Below are 16,746 nucleotides of genomic sequence, written 5' to 3' on the forward strand. Positions count from 1 at the left end.
TGATTATGATGATTATGGTTGCAGTTTTGAAACCGTTTTGGGTGACTATATTACAAACCTAAAATTAAAACGGCGTTAACAAGTAACTCAGTGTTTCAAGGCAACTGCACTGGAATAAAAGTTTGAGCAATCTTCTCTTTTTGAAGGACGCTACAGTGTCACAGCTGTGCAAAATGAACTACAAGTAATTAAAACAGCTGCAATTTTAAATGACCCATGTAATCACAGAAAGTCGTGCTCGGAAAGCAAGAGAGAACTGCGAATGAGTCCTAGACAAACAAGAAATGCACAGTAGACATTAAAGCCCTCGCCACACGGTCGTTGTGTAGATAAAACCGCAAGTCAATTATCTGAAATCACCAAGATCACAAACATCCATCATCTATCACGTTTGTTTTAGCCTAGCGTGACATTGCTTTAAAGCAACCGTGCTAACAGGGACGATCTTCTTCTCGTATGAAAATAGCCGAGCTTGTTTTTTGAGGTAGTTGAACGAAGAGTATGAGATTTTTTTTTCATTATTATTAATTTATTTTGACTTTTGCAGTTGAAAAAGATGTTTTTTTATTTTCCAAATGTGTTGACAGATGGGTTGGAGCTTTTTTTTGTGTACCCTCGCCATGGCCATGTACTTTGTTGGTGTCTATGACAACTGGACAATCTGTGCCTCTGGTTGACTATTTTTCTTAGCTATGTTGCTACCGGTTTTCTTTTAATTGAATCAGGTTAGGGGTTAGGGTTAAGTCAATCCATTAGAACTAGACTGTAATTTTAAAAAGGAGCTCAAAAGAACCCCGGGTTACCGTGTTTGGCAAAACTGGATATTTAATTATTTCATGACAGATTTTGATTGGATCTTTGAGATAGAATAATGTTGCATATATATAAGAACGTCTTGCAAGCCACAGAGAAAGTTGAGCCCGCATAAATGTACTCCTTTGGAAGTAAACTTGGGAAAACAAAAAGTCATACTTTGAACAATATTCAACATCTTGATGAATTTGTTCAATGGGAACATCAGTTAGGGCGCAAATGCGGCTGTCAAGTTTGAAATGAAGCAGCTGTGGGTAGGTTACATAATTCATTCTGTCTACAAGTTACATAATTAAACATATACGCTTCCTTGAAACGCATTCTCAAACAGATGTTCTTCTCACTGACCTGCATTTTACTTGGACACATTTGATGACGTGCATTAGGCTTGTCAATCACAAAGTAACTCATAAGAATTATTTATATTGTTTAATAAAGTCTACATCATGATTATCGGGTAATTAAAAAAAGTGAATTACTTCTGGTAGTTCCAAATTTGCAAAGTGTCTCAAGTCTTCTGAGATTTACTCCAAACAAGCACACCTCTCGCCCCTCCCAACCTTAGTCTCTTCTGTGGACTATATTCATACCTTTTGTATCATTGTTGGCAGTTTCGCAAAATTACTGTTGCACAACAGAAAAAAACTCGAGTCTCCGAGACAGGCTGCAGACTTTTCCTTTCACTCTCTTTCTCACCGAGCCAGCAGATATCCACTCAGGTGTTCGGCGTGAGGAAAACATTTCAACGTGTTTAACGGGAAGCTTTTGTGTTGTCTGCCTCTCTTTCATCGTCCTCTTCTGTGTCCGACGGTGCGGCGCTTTTATTTCTTTCTGCTGTGACAGTTTGAAACGTATCGTACAGTAATTGAATGAAGTCGGTTTTCTTTTGAAAGGCTTCTTTTACCTTGTTTGTTTGTGTCATGACACCAAGCTATCAGCCCCCTCGCAAAAAAAAAAAAGGATTTACCACGTCATGAGAACCGCTATGATCCTCGTAGCTGCTTCTTTTGCTTCTTCACAGCACAGATTGGTTGCTGTCCATTTTGTTCGCATGTCCTCGAGCATATCTTTTGCCGTGACCAAATGGAATTCCGTGTGACCCTTTTTAATTTAATAGCTGCACGTTTTTATCATCCAAAATGCAAATGTGGATAAAGATATGAAGCCAGAGATTCCGAATAGCGCCATCTAATGGTAACAGCATGATACTGCAGGTGGCTGGAAAAGAAAAAACGGACTGATTGAGTCGGGTGGTGAATGAGAAGTTCAGTCATCCACGTGCTCTAATCACTGGCTGTTCCACTTAATTGATTGACCTTTAATTGTACATCTTGAGTATAAACCACATAATCAGTGCAGCGATTAACAGCACTCTTGCCATCCGTCCCAAAGTATGGTGAAAGATCTTTGAAAAAAAATTGCGACAAAAAAAAATCTATACTGGAGATTTCACGTATTGCATTTTGTTTGGTTTAATAATTGACTAATCTATCAATTATTATGACGATTGATCGAGTTAAAATATTCATCGGGTAAAAATACTGACTATAATCAGCACTGTGAAAAAGGGCAGCCATGTTATTGGAATTTTTGAGAAATGCGAAGAATGTTCCATTTATGCCATTAAAGCTATTTTTGTAGGCGACATGAGCAAGAGTGAGTACTGTTTTGCTCTGATTTGATTTTTTTTTTCCACCAGATTTTTTTCAAGCCATAACACACAAAGAATTCAGGAGCCATCATTGCACTCAGGTTGAAGTGGCCATTCCAACCAAACTCGACATTTTGAAACTTTCATTTTAGGGAAATGTCAACATTGCCACTGCATCTAAAAGCAATGACCAAAAAAAATGTGTGCTTAAATTATTTTTTCCTACTCCTTCTGTGAGCAGCTTTTTTAGGACATTTATTGCAAATCAGTATGGAAGTGTAAAGAAGCTTTGACTATTGTTAATAGAACCTCATGGGCAGCTGTTTTAGTATTCATTGTTTTTCTGCTTTGCTTGGATTTGTATTAGCTCGGAGAAAATATGTATAATTTTTTTGGGGCTGGCAGCCTCTCCATGGGAGGTTCCAAACTGCTTTCCCCTACAAATTTGGTCCTGCTTGGCTGTGACAATTTGTTTTGGTTAGAGCTGTTTTATTTCAGACTGATGTGATTCTTTTGTTTGGAATGTCGAAAATAAATACATTGAAAAATAACATTCAATCACAAATTGGAAATAAAATGCAGGAAACACGGGTGCATACTTAGTTATGTTTTGTTTCATTGGCCTCAGAGAGAAGAAGGTGGATTGAGTTTTGAGTTTGGAATTAATTCCTTTTTGAAAAGTGTAGCATTTGATTCGGAATAAAACAGAGCCGTTCACAATGACCGACACGGAATAAAAAACTGTTGAAGAATGCCGGTACTTCAAACATAACGATTATATTTGAACCGATTAGGCGATTAGGTGACGATTGAGCATAACAACTGAGCTCTTGGCCTCTCTACCTTTGGATTTTCTGATCGATGCTGGTCTTAAAAGATTCATAGCAGCGGTACCTTCAAGGAACGAGAGCAGCGGCTCAAAGTGAAATTCCCTCTTAGTCGTGAAACTCTTTGATTTCCATTTATTTCTTTAAACTGTCTATCAAAATGAGCCTTAACGTGAAACGAGTTTGTGCCACTTAGAATCTTTCTCCTGCAATGAAAAATAATTGATATTATTATAAATGAATCGACTTTGACTCTCAATGAATCGACTTTGACTCGACTGTCCTTATCGTGGTTCAATTTCCTAATTCAACGACATGAAGACGTTTGACCTCGCATGAACAAAATTTGCAATCGCATAAATATCAAAAGTTTTGTCATTTTCTGGTTTTTAGAAGACTTTTGTGATTACTGATGCGGTTGTTTACGTTTTGAAGGCAATCTGAGTCATTTGCGTCAAGGTCTCATCTATTTTCTTTTAAAATTCACATTCAAACCAATTATTTTCGTCCTCCTTTCCGGATGTCTCACTTAACGTTCCCCTCAATTTCCTGTGTTTCATTTATTCCGCTAACCTCTTTTTCTTATCTTTCCTTGTCGCCTTCCACTTAATCCATGATCATATTTTTGCCCGTCTGTTCACCTCATCCATTCCCATGTTATTACCTCTCCCCATTTCCTCCTTTATTTCGACCTCATTATGCTTTTTCATTTTTGCCTTTGCATACTTGCCATCTTCCATTTTCACCCGCATCTTCCCTCATTGTTCGCCCGCCGTCCTTTTTTTGTTCCGATCTAAATCCATCCTGACTCGCATCTTTTTTCTTCTCGCTTCTATCCAGAGGGGAAGCGGCGGGCTACCAGCGCGTCTTGCAAGTGGATCTGGAGGTGAACGGGTTGATGGTGCCCGAAGGCGGCCGGGAGGTGACTTGGCAGGTGGAGTATCCGCTCACCCGCACCCAGACGAGTGAGGTGCAGACACTCATCCGCCTGGCACCGCAGGACCTGGGCGGCATTGTACCACTAGCCATGGTAAGCAGTTGGCAGCCGAGCCTTCAAATTCTCTTCACTCCACCGGTTCAAGACATGCGAGGCAAAGCGAATATAATCTGAAAAAAAAATCTCCGTCATTTTAGAACACCAAGACACCAAATTTATTTGACGTACACTGTCCCTGTCAAATAAACAACAATAAAATAATTAAATTAAATTAAAATTGCCATGTAGCACTTTGAGATTCCTCCGACTGTAAAGTGCGTTATAAATATAATTTATTATTATTAAAATAAAATAAAATAAATGGAGAGAACCACCAATGACATCAATTAGCTCCGTTGCCGTCTCAAGAGCTCAGCGGGACTTCTGTCGCTCTAAGGCCAGACGACTCGTTCAATAAAATCTCATCACTTTCCAACTGCTTCTGGCTTCATTTTGGCACACGCTTGACAGCACAAACCAGGACTCGGGTCTTTTATACGTGCTGTAAAATCAAGGCAACTGTCATTAATCTGCCCCATACTGATATTAAGAGAGTCGTGACTTGATTGACGACTGTAACTTTATTCAAATAAAAAGTGTCTTCACAAAGCAAGCGTCAGGATCCGGTTTAATACTGTAAGACGGATCCTATAGTTTCTGGCTATTATATTTTATATTTCCGTAACCTGCCTCGTGCCACGAGAGATCTGAACAGCGCGGGTGACGCGGCGCCAATCAGTTGGACGGCGGGAGACAAGGCGAAGGCGTTTTATTAAGCAACTTAAAAGGCGGAACATGTTGAGAACACGCCAAGTGAGAGCGGGCTACTTTTATCACATCCTTCCATGAATTTTTGATCTCGCTCTTGCTGTGCCGTGCTCTCTCATTAGGGAAGACATCCAGTGCGGGGCCCATATCGCTTTACTGTACATCCCAAATGCGATCATTAGGATTGTATTCCTAGCTTCAGAAATCACCCCATTTCCGATTCAATCGATGCCAACCGGCTGTTTCGTAATATAATCAGAGCCATTAGTAAGAAGCCCAACATTTGCTTTTTTTTTTTTTTTACCAGGCTTGATCGAGAGCCTTTATCTCGAATAATTAGGGTTTGACCAAATGCTGCCCGCGCAAGATTGATACCATAATCGTGATCGACTGAAAAAAAAAAAACAACGACAGTATAATTAACGGGCGACCGTGTCAAGAACCAGATAAGCCTGAAGGGGGAGGGGGGGGGGGGGGGGGGACGCTCCACATATACATAATTTACATGCTTGGATATTCCAGCAGCTTTGCATCACATAGATACACCTTGTTTTTTGAAAAAGAAACGTCAAAGCGTAAACGGCTTATCCACTCGCATGTTAAGTTCCTCCGAGTCAGCATTCGGCGACCTCTGTGCGGCTGCAGTGCAACTTATAGCTTAATTAAATCCTGTTGTGCTTACACAGAGCTTTATTTTACCTCTCTGTCTTTTGCCGCCGTTATTTTAGAAACGTTATTTCTCATTCGTCTCGGGGCGGAGGTTGCTAAGCGTCGTCTGCGCGTTTGATAATCCTGAACAGCGACGTCTTGAGAGGAAGGGATGAAGACAAAGAGAGCAAACGAGAGGCCTTGTGAGCTTTGTGTTTCTCTCACAGTTCACTTCAGAGCCTGGCGGGTTAGAAAGTCAAGACATGGCTGCTATAATATTAGCGTAGCTTCTCGAGATTGTTTCGTCAGCCTATAAGGGTTGTTGTGTGTCTAATGTAAAATGAAAGAAAGGTACATTAAACCTTTTGTGTGGAGGAAATAACCATTTAGATGTTCTTTAAAAGCACACAAACCTTATGGTGACACTCTGGTCATATAAATTCAAATTATATAAGAAAGTTTTGAGGGAGGCTACTAATGCAAAAAGCCTTTAATGCACCGTAATGTAATATGCCATCACTGGACTTTGATATAATTTAATCATGAGTGGCAATACAAGAGCTAAAAGGCATTCTATGTACTTTTCTGAGATAAAAACGCAGTGACCTTAATTGCCATGATCAGAACGACTGACCCGTCCAAAAATATTAGAATCGATTCCCTAAATTTAAATATTTTCACAACACGTTCAAGAACGAGAGAAATTAATTCACAGACTTGAACCCTATTGAGCATGTGTTTTTCATCTCTACAATAAAACCCGCCGCAATTATACAAATCTGTGAAACTTTCTATCCGTCTATAAAAAAGTTTGCTTCTTTTATTTTGGCCAGGCTGCTTCTGAGCGCCAACAACTGCTCGGCTCATTTTCTCCAATATAGCCCTCTGTAGCATCTTTCACATCTTGACAGCATGAATGTGTTGAACTGGTGGGTGTTGCAAGGGAGAGACTTCAACTAAATTCACATTCCTGCTTGCGCCATTCATTTATTCCCCCCCCCCCCCCCCCCCCCCATCAAGGCCATGGAATGCAGCCTCTGTAAATGCCAGTCAGACTTTAATTTGGAGCTAATCCTGTCCGTCCTATAATTTGTAGTTATGTTTGTTTGCTTACTTTTGCTGGCTGGCTTTGCTTAGCTCCCCCCCCCCCCCCCCCCCCTCCCTCCCTATCAGCCACCCCCCACCCCGTCTTGTCAGTGCAGGTTCAAAGTGATTTATTGAACCGGAGGCGTATTGCACAGTGGAGCACTCTGAATGTGGACAGGTTTTATGAGGAGCAACTTATTTATCTTTGCTAACCTCTGCAGTTCCCTCCTTTATGTTAAGCAATTATCATAAAAAAAAACAAAAAAAAAAACAAGAGGACCTCAGAGAGCACGTATTGTACTATCCCCAAATGTAGGAACCGTTTTATTCTCAAATCGGATCCATTCTGATTTTATCTTAAGCAGTGTTAAATTAAACTGATTGAATCGGCACGGAAAAAAAACAGGTTGTATATTTTCCCACCGTTTACATAACAAAACTATTACAGTAACCTAAAATGTCTTGCTTGTTGGAAATAAAGCTGACATAAAAAAAAAAAGGCAATAAGTTACATACAAACAACACAGTCAAGCAAACATGACCTCCTTGCTCTCGGTGCATTTTAAACGCTTTCAATATTTAATCTTTGTTAATGCAGCCAGCGCTCACAGAATACAATAACTAGGCCAACAGGTTGCGTCGTGAATCAATATGTAATTAATGAGCATAGAATAAATCACTTTAGCTCCTGATTTAATTTTTGTAATCAATAGCGGTGTTTCTTACTCCCGGTCATGGCAGAGTGCCCCTGAGCTTGCTTTTAAGTCTTTGGCGTGGAAAATAGCAAACGCTAGTGAGAAGAAATGTTCCTTTGAGCATGCGTTCATAAAAATGCAACATGTATACAACATGATATATGCAAAGAGGTTTAATTGCAGACGCATGCTGCAAAAAGATTGTGCCTGAGTTAATTACATAATTTCTTGTGTTTAAAGCCCCCTGAAATCCGCTAATTAATTAAATGTTCCAATTCCGCTGAATGTAACTTACACCATCCATTCTCGAAAAGGAGACTGCTTGTCTTTTGACTGTGCTGGATTATAATTACTTTAAAAAAAAAAAAAAAAAAACACTACAACATTGTTCGAGTTAGGTATTTTCTTCTGTGATTCTTTAGCACGCCACAAGAGGGCGCAGTATGTTCTACTCGTGGTATATGGTATGATTACCACTGCTGGTAGCTTATTGGGCGAGCAGATTTGTCACCATATCTACTTTGTTAGATTTTTGCTCATATATCTGCAGGTTTTTGGAAAAAATAAAAATAAACGCTCATGCTAACGTTAGCTTACCAGGTCCCTCCAGTTAAATGTAGCTCGTCACCACTGCCCAGTCATGAGAAAGGAGGTACCAAATACTCTAGAGCAATCCAGATTGCTAAATTGTTTTATAGCCTCAACATACCAAAAATGACATAGGGCGTCCCTGGTCAACATTTTCCGAGTCAGCATAGTTTACCGTTACGCCACTGCCCTGAAATTACATTCTGCAAAGACCTAACACTATGGCATCACCCGTCTTTGACCAAGGATCAAATTTAACCTCAGGTTTGATTCATGCTCCTGCCCTCGCTTTCGTTTATCTGCAGAAAGCAGCTGAAGGTTGTTCTGTTTGATCCTGGCCGTGGTGCTATGCAGGTGGAAATGGACTTTTTATTGATAATTGATAGCTGTGAACCACTTTAGTACAGCAGGCAGTAAATACTGCAATCCTAGCCGTCATTCTGAGACGTGGGTTTCTCGAAGCAACCTGCTGCTTTGATTCGTGCATTCGCAGTCAAATGCTGATCTGTGGGTGTGATGACGTTATAGCTTATTGATTTCATAATGCTGCTTCTTACATGATGAGTGTTCAGATTAAATCCTAACTACCCACTTATTTAAAGATGCTGCATGGACAAATTGAGAACACCTGCACATTAAAAGGAGTCCAAATTGCTCTTGACACTCTTGTATGTTTAGAAATGTCACTTTCGTGTGACAATCCGGGGCTGCTTTGTCACTCCAGGACCTGGATGACTTGCTGCGATTCATTTCTGCTTTTTACCAGAAAATCCTGAGCCGAAGTTCATTTGGATGATCAACAATCTAAATGGGTTTTTAAAAAAAATAAGGTTTTGGAGTGGCCAAGTCCAAATCCAGATATGAATGTGATGATTCTGAAATACTACGGCATAATCTTACAAAAGGCTGATCATGCACGGAAAATTTAATTGAACACTTTAAATACTAGAACCGTTGCCGTTATTTTCTGCACCACCGCAGGTTGTCGGTCCACCATCCTTTATCTCAAACCCGATGCTCCCCGCCATTGTACCCCAGTTACCCAAAGGCATAACATGATTTTTTTATCAGGTGCAGTCTCCTATTGTTCTCCTCTGTCCACGATTGTGAGCTTGTTAAGATAAGCTGCTGGCTGAAGAGGAAGACATGCTTCTTGCCTTTGTCGGAGGGGTCCTGCGGTTCATATTTTGCTGGCATCACAAACGATGTGTGTGTTTTGCAATTTGGCAACACGGGTGTTTATCATGAGTCGGGTACAATCGGAGTGCAAATAAGGTGTGCAGTTCCGCTCCTCGTAACCGCGGGAGGGGGTTTTACTTTTGACGGAGGGAAATTGGAGTGGAAAAAGGCTCTTGCTTTTTATGGCACTCCACTATGTTCTCTCACCGAATTTCTGGATGATGTGCCGGCTATTACTTACTCAATCAAAAATATTATGTCTGGTTTCAAACATCGGTATTGAATGCTCATTACTGGTCCTGTTTTTCATTGTGTTCTTACATCGGTAATGGCTTATTGAGTGGAAGCAGCCATCACAAAGGGACAAAACACAAAGTGAACTTTTTTTGTAGGTGCTTAATAGGCACACACACAGAAATGTGTACGCTCAGTCTTACGATGCAATTATGAGAAAATGGGTTCATCGCTCAGCGGAGAAAATAAAGGAGGGTTGTTAGGAGGGGATTGGGTTGTGAGATTGTAATTTAGTTGGAGAGAAATGTTTTAATTTCCTTTTAGACTCAACTCAAAAGAGGAAGGTGTCCTTATATGTCACTCTGATCTGCAAATCAAAAGTTATCAAGTTCAGTTGGCTTGTCTCTGTATTGAATTGGAATACGACCTATGTCAGAAAAGTTCCAGGACACGTGGTGATAAGCTTGGGAAAGTACCCAATTGCAGCAAAAATTGGCTGTCATGGAAAATAATAACAAATTCGCCTTTATGAATATGAGTCAAACTGTCTAGATTTAAGCTTTAGAATAAAATCCCTCTTTTAAAAGGATCAGACAAAACCTTTTGCACACTGCTGTCAGAATGATTCCATTTTCTTTTCAGAAGACTTTTAGCGAAAGTGAGCCGCGATGAGCAACGCCGATCTTCCGCTAGCGTCGTGCCGGCGGCTCAAGGATTAACGCCATTGTCTTAATTGATCTCATTATCTCATTCCACCTCTTTAATGCTTTTCGCTTGTTAATGCATCTTGTGATATCGCTGAAATGAACGCCGTTTGACAGGAACTATAATTGTTTCGTTTTTTTTATAATTTGAAATTGGCTCCTGCTGATTACTGCTGAAAGACTAGGCTGACATTCCGGAGGGTGATTAGGCCGATGAGACACAATAAGCATGCAATACACTTTATAAAATGATATGTAAGAGCAATAAAATGTGAATATTTCTGTTTCATTTTGCAGGACACCGAAATCCTTAACACAGCCGTCCTCACCGGTCGAACGGTTGCCGTGCCCGTAAAGGTCGTCACCGTGGGAACGGACGGGGCGGTGTCGGATGTAACCGAGTCGGTGGAATGCAGGTCAACCGATGAGCAAGTTATCAAGGTAAGCAGGGTGTGCTTTCAACACTCCTTTTTTCTTTCTTTTTTTTTTCTTTGTTTTTTGTTTATAAATATTTATTTATATTTCTTTCTTTCTTTTTGTTTTTTGTTTATAAATATTTATTTATTTATTTATTTTTGTTAATTATATATTTTTTATAATTTTATAATTATAATGATTGTTTATCTATTTATTATTACATTAGTTAAATATATTTTATTTAACAAAAAAGTCAGGCCACAGCCCTTGGCTGATTTCAAGGAGTTACTATTCAGCCTATCGGAGTGACACATCAGTTTTCTTGCGGGTTTTAATCATCTACTGAAAAGTAACACTACTCACAATGACAGTGACCTGGCTGTCCTTCATTTCAAATCTCCCTCGCATATTTAAGTCATGTCGGCGGATCAATTGCATTGACTTCATTGCTCTGAGGGACTGGAAATCTAATGGCCGATGGAAGATACATGTTGAATCAAAAGATTAAGTCAAATATTGATATAGTGGGTAAGCATGATGTGTTTTTATTCAAAGTGAAATTTAAATTTAGTGAAATACACATACAAATAAATCCCAAGTGCAGGCATTGCTCCAGTAGTCCTCATATGACACGTTTATAATTTTAACAATCAAATTGTCAATTTTCAATACAATGAAAGTCTTTTTTGTTTTAAGCACGGTAATCATTTTGTCAGGAACTCAACATCCAAAGCAGTGGGTTGGAACTCAAGGTGTCAGTTTTATTCTCTCATGTTTTGACACTGTCGCTGAGTTATTCTGCCAAGTTGCATGCAAAGAAGTCAGATGACACACTGAGTCTTATTTGTTCCAAACAATTGTCTGTGTTGTCCAAATCATGACGCCGGTGTTTGAAATGAAATGACAAATGTAATTTTTTTTGTTGGACAGATTGTTAAGTATTTGATTGGAACGCTTGATAAGGAGATTCTGGTGTTTTGAAGAGAAGGAGAAAAGACATCTATGATGTTGTGTGTTCTTTTGTCTCCATATTGGAAGCCCATCTGAGAACATCAGCCCACTTGGTTGTAGTTCCGATTCATTCCACCATTCACCAATTTAGCTTGAGCTTATGTTTTTGTTTCTAGTTGGATCAGACACGTCTGTTTTTTTGGTTTTTTTTCCAGCTCCATCTGCTTCGTTGGATCGTAGTCATCATTCTTACTCCACAAACACAAACACATGCTCGAGAAATCCATTTCACAAAATCGTAGATTGCAAATTGTAATATTGTTTTTTTGTCACTTTCTTGTCTTGGCCAGATTCCATCATTTTTTTTTTCGTCTTCCCCACAGGTGTCTGAAAGATGCGACTACGTGTACGTGAACGGGAAAGAAACGCGAGGAAAGAACAAGGTGATGCTCAACTTCACCTACAGTTTCCTGAGCGCACAACTGGAGATGAGCGTGTGGATGCCCCGCCTCCCTTTACTCATCGACGTGGCCGACCCGGAACTCAATCAAGTCAAAGGATGGAGGGTGCCCGTCGCTACCGGACAAAGACGGTCAGACGTGTTCTTAATCCTTGGGACACAGATTTATGTGTTTCTAAAAATTTTAGTCAATTTATTTGTATTTCAATTTAGATGGACCACTTTGAAAATAAGATTTGTCGTATTTATGGGTAAAAAAATCATAATTCTATCTTTTTATGTCCCATGATATTGCTATTCCTAGTTTCTGCAGACTCCACTAGGGGGCACTCTAACACAAATACACCCCCTCCCATTCCCCACCCTCCTTTGCCTAAGGCTGATGGGGGATTACATCATAGCATTGAGGATGCATACGATAACAGATGCGTTGATAACAGATCATCTCACGTCGCATATGGAAAAGCCTTATGTTCACAACTGTCTCATTTAACCGTCGGAATCTTTGATCATCTATTCATCACCCCCAACATGACCTGACCTCAGGCATTAATCTTAATTCATTTTCAACTGTCGAGCCCGTTATCGGAGTTAAGCCAAGCGATAGGACAGCAGCATGTTAACCTGTCAGCCTGTTGGTCTGCTCAAATGGCTGTGACTCGTTAGACTTAATGGAAACTGTCACCCCCCCGACATCAGCTCCCCTTCCCCCCCTCGCCAATACCCCACCTCCCTCTTGGACCACCGGATTGCAGGCAGAACCATAATTTTACCTTTTGCGTAATTTTAAACTAATATTTACCATATTTTTCCAGTTTGTACGGTGCATTCGTGCACATGAGGGGAAACAAACCAAGACAGTAAATGGGTCAAACTTTAACTTCAATTTGACAAATATTTAAATCAAAAGATTTTTAAGTGCCGAAAAAAACGGAATACGGTACGTATTTTTACGTATTTATAAAAAAGCTGTAGACTTTGTTAGACATAAAAGACCAATGTGGGCATTTGAGATTACAAAAAAAGCCTTTATAAATAGAAAGAATAGACAAGAAAATTGTATCAAGGAACACCATGTTTGCCTTTGTAAAAATAAAATAATTCCGTCTTCTAAAGGGTACATGCCAGGGGCGGAATAAATGGCAGAGAAATTGCAAAATATTAGGTGCCCTTTAGAACAAAATGAGAATGCAAGCACAGCAGCAGGTTGTTTTCTTTTGGACTATTTGGGCGGTTAGAAATCCAGCGAGCGCCACGACAGATCAGAGAGGCTTTAGTTATAATAATGTCACAGAAACCAAAAGGACGTTGACCCCTCAGAAAACAACCTTTAGAAGATTATGCTTAATGTAAACTCGCTCTTGCTTCAGGTATGATGAGGACGCCGCCGCTGAGGACAAGACGGAAAACTCCTGCGTGCCTCAGTACCAGAGCAGCAAACTGCAAGTTCTGACCCATTTTGTGTCGGAAAATGAAGAAGACACGGCTGAGGACGATGAGCAAGGTCAGCAGAACTTCCTGTTAGGCAGCGACTGGCAGGTGGATGTGACGCAACTGGTGAAGGACTCACTCAGGGTGGACGACCCGAAGATTGCGCAACTGTGGGAGGGTCAAGTCGTGATTGGACGAAGTGCTGGGATGACCAAAATACAGGTAGTGTGACGTTTGGAATTTTTTGTTTGATAGCTCTACTCCCAAACTAAGCAAGTATTATTTTGCAGGTACTGTCTCCTCTGACCTCGTTGGTCCTGGCCGAGAGGGCGGTCAAGGTGCTGGATGACAAAGTGAGTGTGACAGAACTGGGGGTCCAGTTGGTTTCTGGACTCTCCCTGTCTCTGCACCTCAGCCCAGGGAGCAACAGCGCCATTGTCGCCACGGCAAGCACACAGGAAGTCATTGAAGCGGCCCAACAGGTAAGCACCCCCTTTTGTTTTTTTTTATTAGTATGCACCGTATCGCCACTTTATGTTTAGATAAGTTCAAGTGGTGGCGATAATTAAAGCTGTGTTTCTTTTATTTTTATTCTCATGATTAACTTTACATTGGGGCCCTTTGATTTGCATATACAAGCAGTGAACATCTCTGTTATTGTGATCATTATCATTTCAAATGGCACGAGGCAACTGACTTTGCCCTTAGAGAGAAAAGGATATGTCTTGAGGAGATATTTTCTCCGATTTCCTTCTGTCTCTCATATAATTAGGATGCACTTGCAATTCACTATTTCCCCCTTTCCTTGTGTTTTTTTTTTTTTTAAGCAATGTGCATATGATTGTTTTTCAGAGTTATTTTCAGGGTTTGTTTGCATACTGGGTTACCGAAGCCTTGGTGAGGGGTTCAGACCAAACAGTTCCTGGGTTTTTTGGGGGGTTTTTTGTATATTTTGCTTCCTTGTAGCGTAAAATAGATAAAAATGGAAGAAAAAAAATCAATCGGATAATATCAAATGATCCGTCCATATTATTTCCCTAGGAGTCCTTCATCAGCGCCTGGCTACAGTTTAGCGATGGCTCCATGACTCCACTGGAGAATTACAACCCGGCTCATTTCACCCTGACAGCCACCTCGCTGGACGAGCGGGTGGTGGTAGCCCAGCGTAACGCAGCGTGGAGGTGGCCGGTCATCGTGGCGAAGGGCGAAGGTCAAGGTTTGCTTGTACGTGTTGAAATGAGTATGTCCGACACGTGCCAGAATGGAAAGAAGCGTGCCAGTATTGCCACCGGGATGGCCAACGTACAGGTGAGGTTCGGAGGACCCGAGGAGCTCTATAAACGTTCAGGTGAGCGACCCACACGGCCCGATACGCCTTATTACGGCGGATCGATCTCGGACATGGAAACCGGTTTGGTTAACCGTGGAGCTACTACCATTAGAGGTCACGTCCCGGTGAGAGCCAATGGGGGTCGTCTGTCTGCAGACACTGGGGGGAAAATCCAAGGTGACTTCCCAGACTATCCGGACCAGGTGGAGCATCCACGTAGTCGCAGCACCGATGACGATCTGCCCACCCGAAGAGCCATGACCGACCTGGAGATCGGAATGTACGCCCTGTTGGGAGTCTTCTGCCTAGCCATTCTCGTATTCCTCATCAACTGCATCTCTTACACGTATAAATACCGAAGCAAGCATCTGTCTCTCGAGGCTCCGGAGACCATGCCCCATTCCCATGATTGGGTCTGGTTGGGCCAAGAAGAGGGCCTCTGCCTGCAGCGACAGCAACTGGACGAGCAGGGCGGCACCCCCGAGGAAGGTAGCCAATTATTAAACGGCGGCGCCCAGCATCCGGGCGGAGGTCGGGATCCCAGAAGCGAGTCGCTCAACTCCCCGACCACCAAGAGAAAGCGAGTGAAATTCACCACTTTTTCCAACATCAAATCCAGCAACGGATGTCCCGTGCTGAGCCCGTTAGCATTAATGCAAACCAGTGAGATCAAGTGGGTTTGTCCGGACATTGAGCTTGGGGACTCCAAGGATCTCAGGAACTACATGGAGAAGTTAAACGAGAACGCCATCAAGAACATTGCCTGAAAGCCGGTCGTCCATTCCGAGAACTTAAAAGTGAAACTCACCCGAATGCCTTCGGAATGATGAAGGGAAGTCAAAGGAAATAAGGTGAGGAAGAAACCAGACATTGGTTCTTCTTTCCCCGCACCAGACCGGAACTTTAGACGGCACTAAGAAACTCAAAAGCGAGCGACCGTGATAAATTATTCGCCGCAGCACCACAACAAAAAGACAAAATGTGATCTTGATATTGTTGCTTAACTTAAATGTACGTTCTTTGTATTTAATTGAGGTTCCGTTTCATATTCTGTGCGTCTTGTAATTTGCTTTCTTTTCTTTTGATATCATCCAACTTTTAATTGTACTGTATTGTTTGTGCTCTGCTTGCTATTGCAGAGTTGCTGTATGCCCTGTACTGCAAAACGCCAATTATAGATTCTCGGAGGAATTTTCTACCTGCTATATAAATGCAAAGTTTTATTTAGCGAGATTATATGTATAGTAAAAATTTGTATAAATACATTTCTTTTTTTTTTTTCTTTGTTACCAGAAACCAGATCAATGCATGATGTTATGGAGGAATGTGTGTTGGATCTGGTAACTGGAATGAAGGTGTGTAGATACAAAATATCCTTGGGCACATGTCAGTATGGTATTGTAAAAATTTGTTTGGGTTGGCCTCTGTATGTTGCTACTGATTTGAATTGTGTTTTTTGCCCTTTAGACAACGATTCCCCTTTTGATTCCGTTGCGTCACTCAATAGAATTTGACGCATTTTACGTCAATTAAAAAAAACAAAAAACAACGGATTATGATTTAGAGCATCATAGACAATCTCTTATTTATAAGAAGTCTGTACCATCTGTGTGGCCCAAGTTACACACTTAAAGAATTATATGTGACATTTTGGACGCCTGGAAAAAAAAAAAACAGTCATGACAGTGAATAAACAAACAATCGCTAACTGTGAAACGTGGCCTCGTCACTCATCCTGTCACGCGTGCGTCAAGATGGTCCTTCCTAAATGAATTGTGTCTGAAGGTGACTTCTCTCTGTCACACTGATATGTGATTCATTGGTCTAGCTATAATTTATCAGACTTCTATTTTGGGTTGTTTATGACAGGAAAAATTTGCTTCATCAGAAAACTGTCCATTTTTCTTTCCCTCAGGATATTCCACATGAAAATATTTTATTTGCAGGAAGAATTTTTTTAAAAAAAAGAAGGTCGGAATAATGTTAAA

General features: G+C 40.9%; 1 protein-coding gene across 11 annotated transcripts in view; it reads left to right on the forward strand.

Annotated features, from left to right (window-relative positions):
• LOC148389539 (transmembrane protein 132C-like) overlaps positions 1 to 16,474 on the forward strand; it is an 85,422-nt gene extending 68,948 nt beyond the window's left edge. For all 11 annotated transcript variants that reach the window (XM_088392688.1, XM_088392689.1, XM_088392690.1 and 8 more), the window contains 6 exons: positions 4,132 to 4,321; positions 10,467 to 10,610; positions 11,921 to 12,129; positions 13,368 to 13,650; positions 13,719 to 13,910; positions 14,470 to 16,474. In XM_088392688.1, the coding sequence (XP_088248814.1) occupies positions 4,132 to 4,321; positions 10,467 to 10,610; positions 11,921 to 12,129; positions 13,368 to 13,650; positions 13,719 to 13,910; positions 14,470 to 15,525 (2,074 nt within the window). In that variant the 3' untranslated portion in view covers positions 15,526 to 16,474. The remainder of the gene's footprint in view (positions 1 to 4,131; positions 4,322 to 10,466; positions 10,611 to 11,920; positions 12,130 to 13,367; positions 13,651 to 13,718; positions 13,911 to 14,469) is intronic.
• The last annotated feature ends 272 nt before the right edge of the window (positions 16,475 to 16,746 follow it).

The sequence above is a fragment of the Syngnathus floridae genome, chromosome 12 (assembly GCF_059516105.1).
Source record: "Syngnathus floridae isolate MCC-2025c chromosome 12, RoL_Sflo_1.0, whole genome shotgun sequence".
Classification (NCBI taxonomy): Eukaryota; Metazoa; Chordata; class Actinopteri; order Syngnathiformes; family Syngnathidae; genus Syngnathus; species Syngnathus floridae.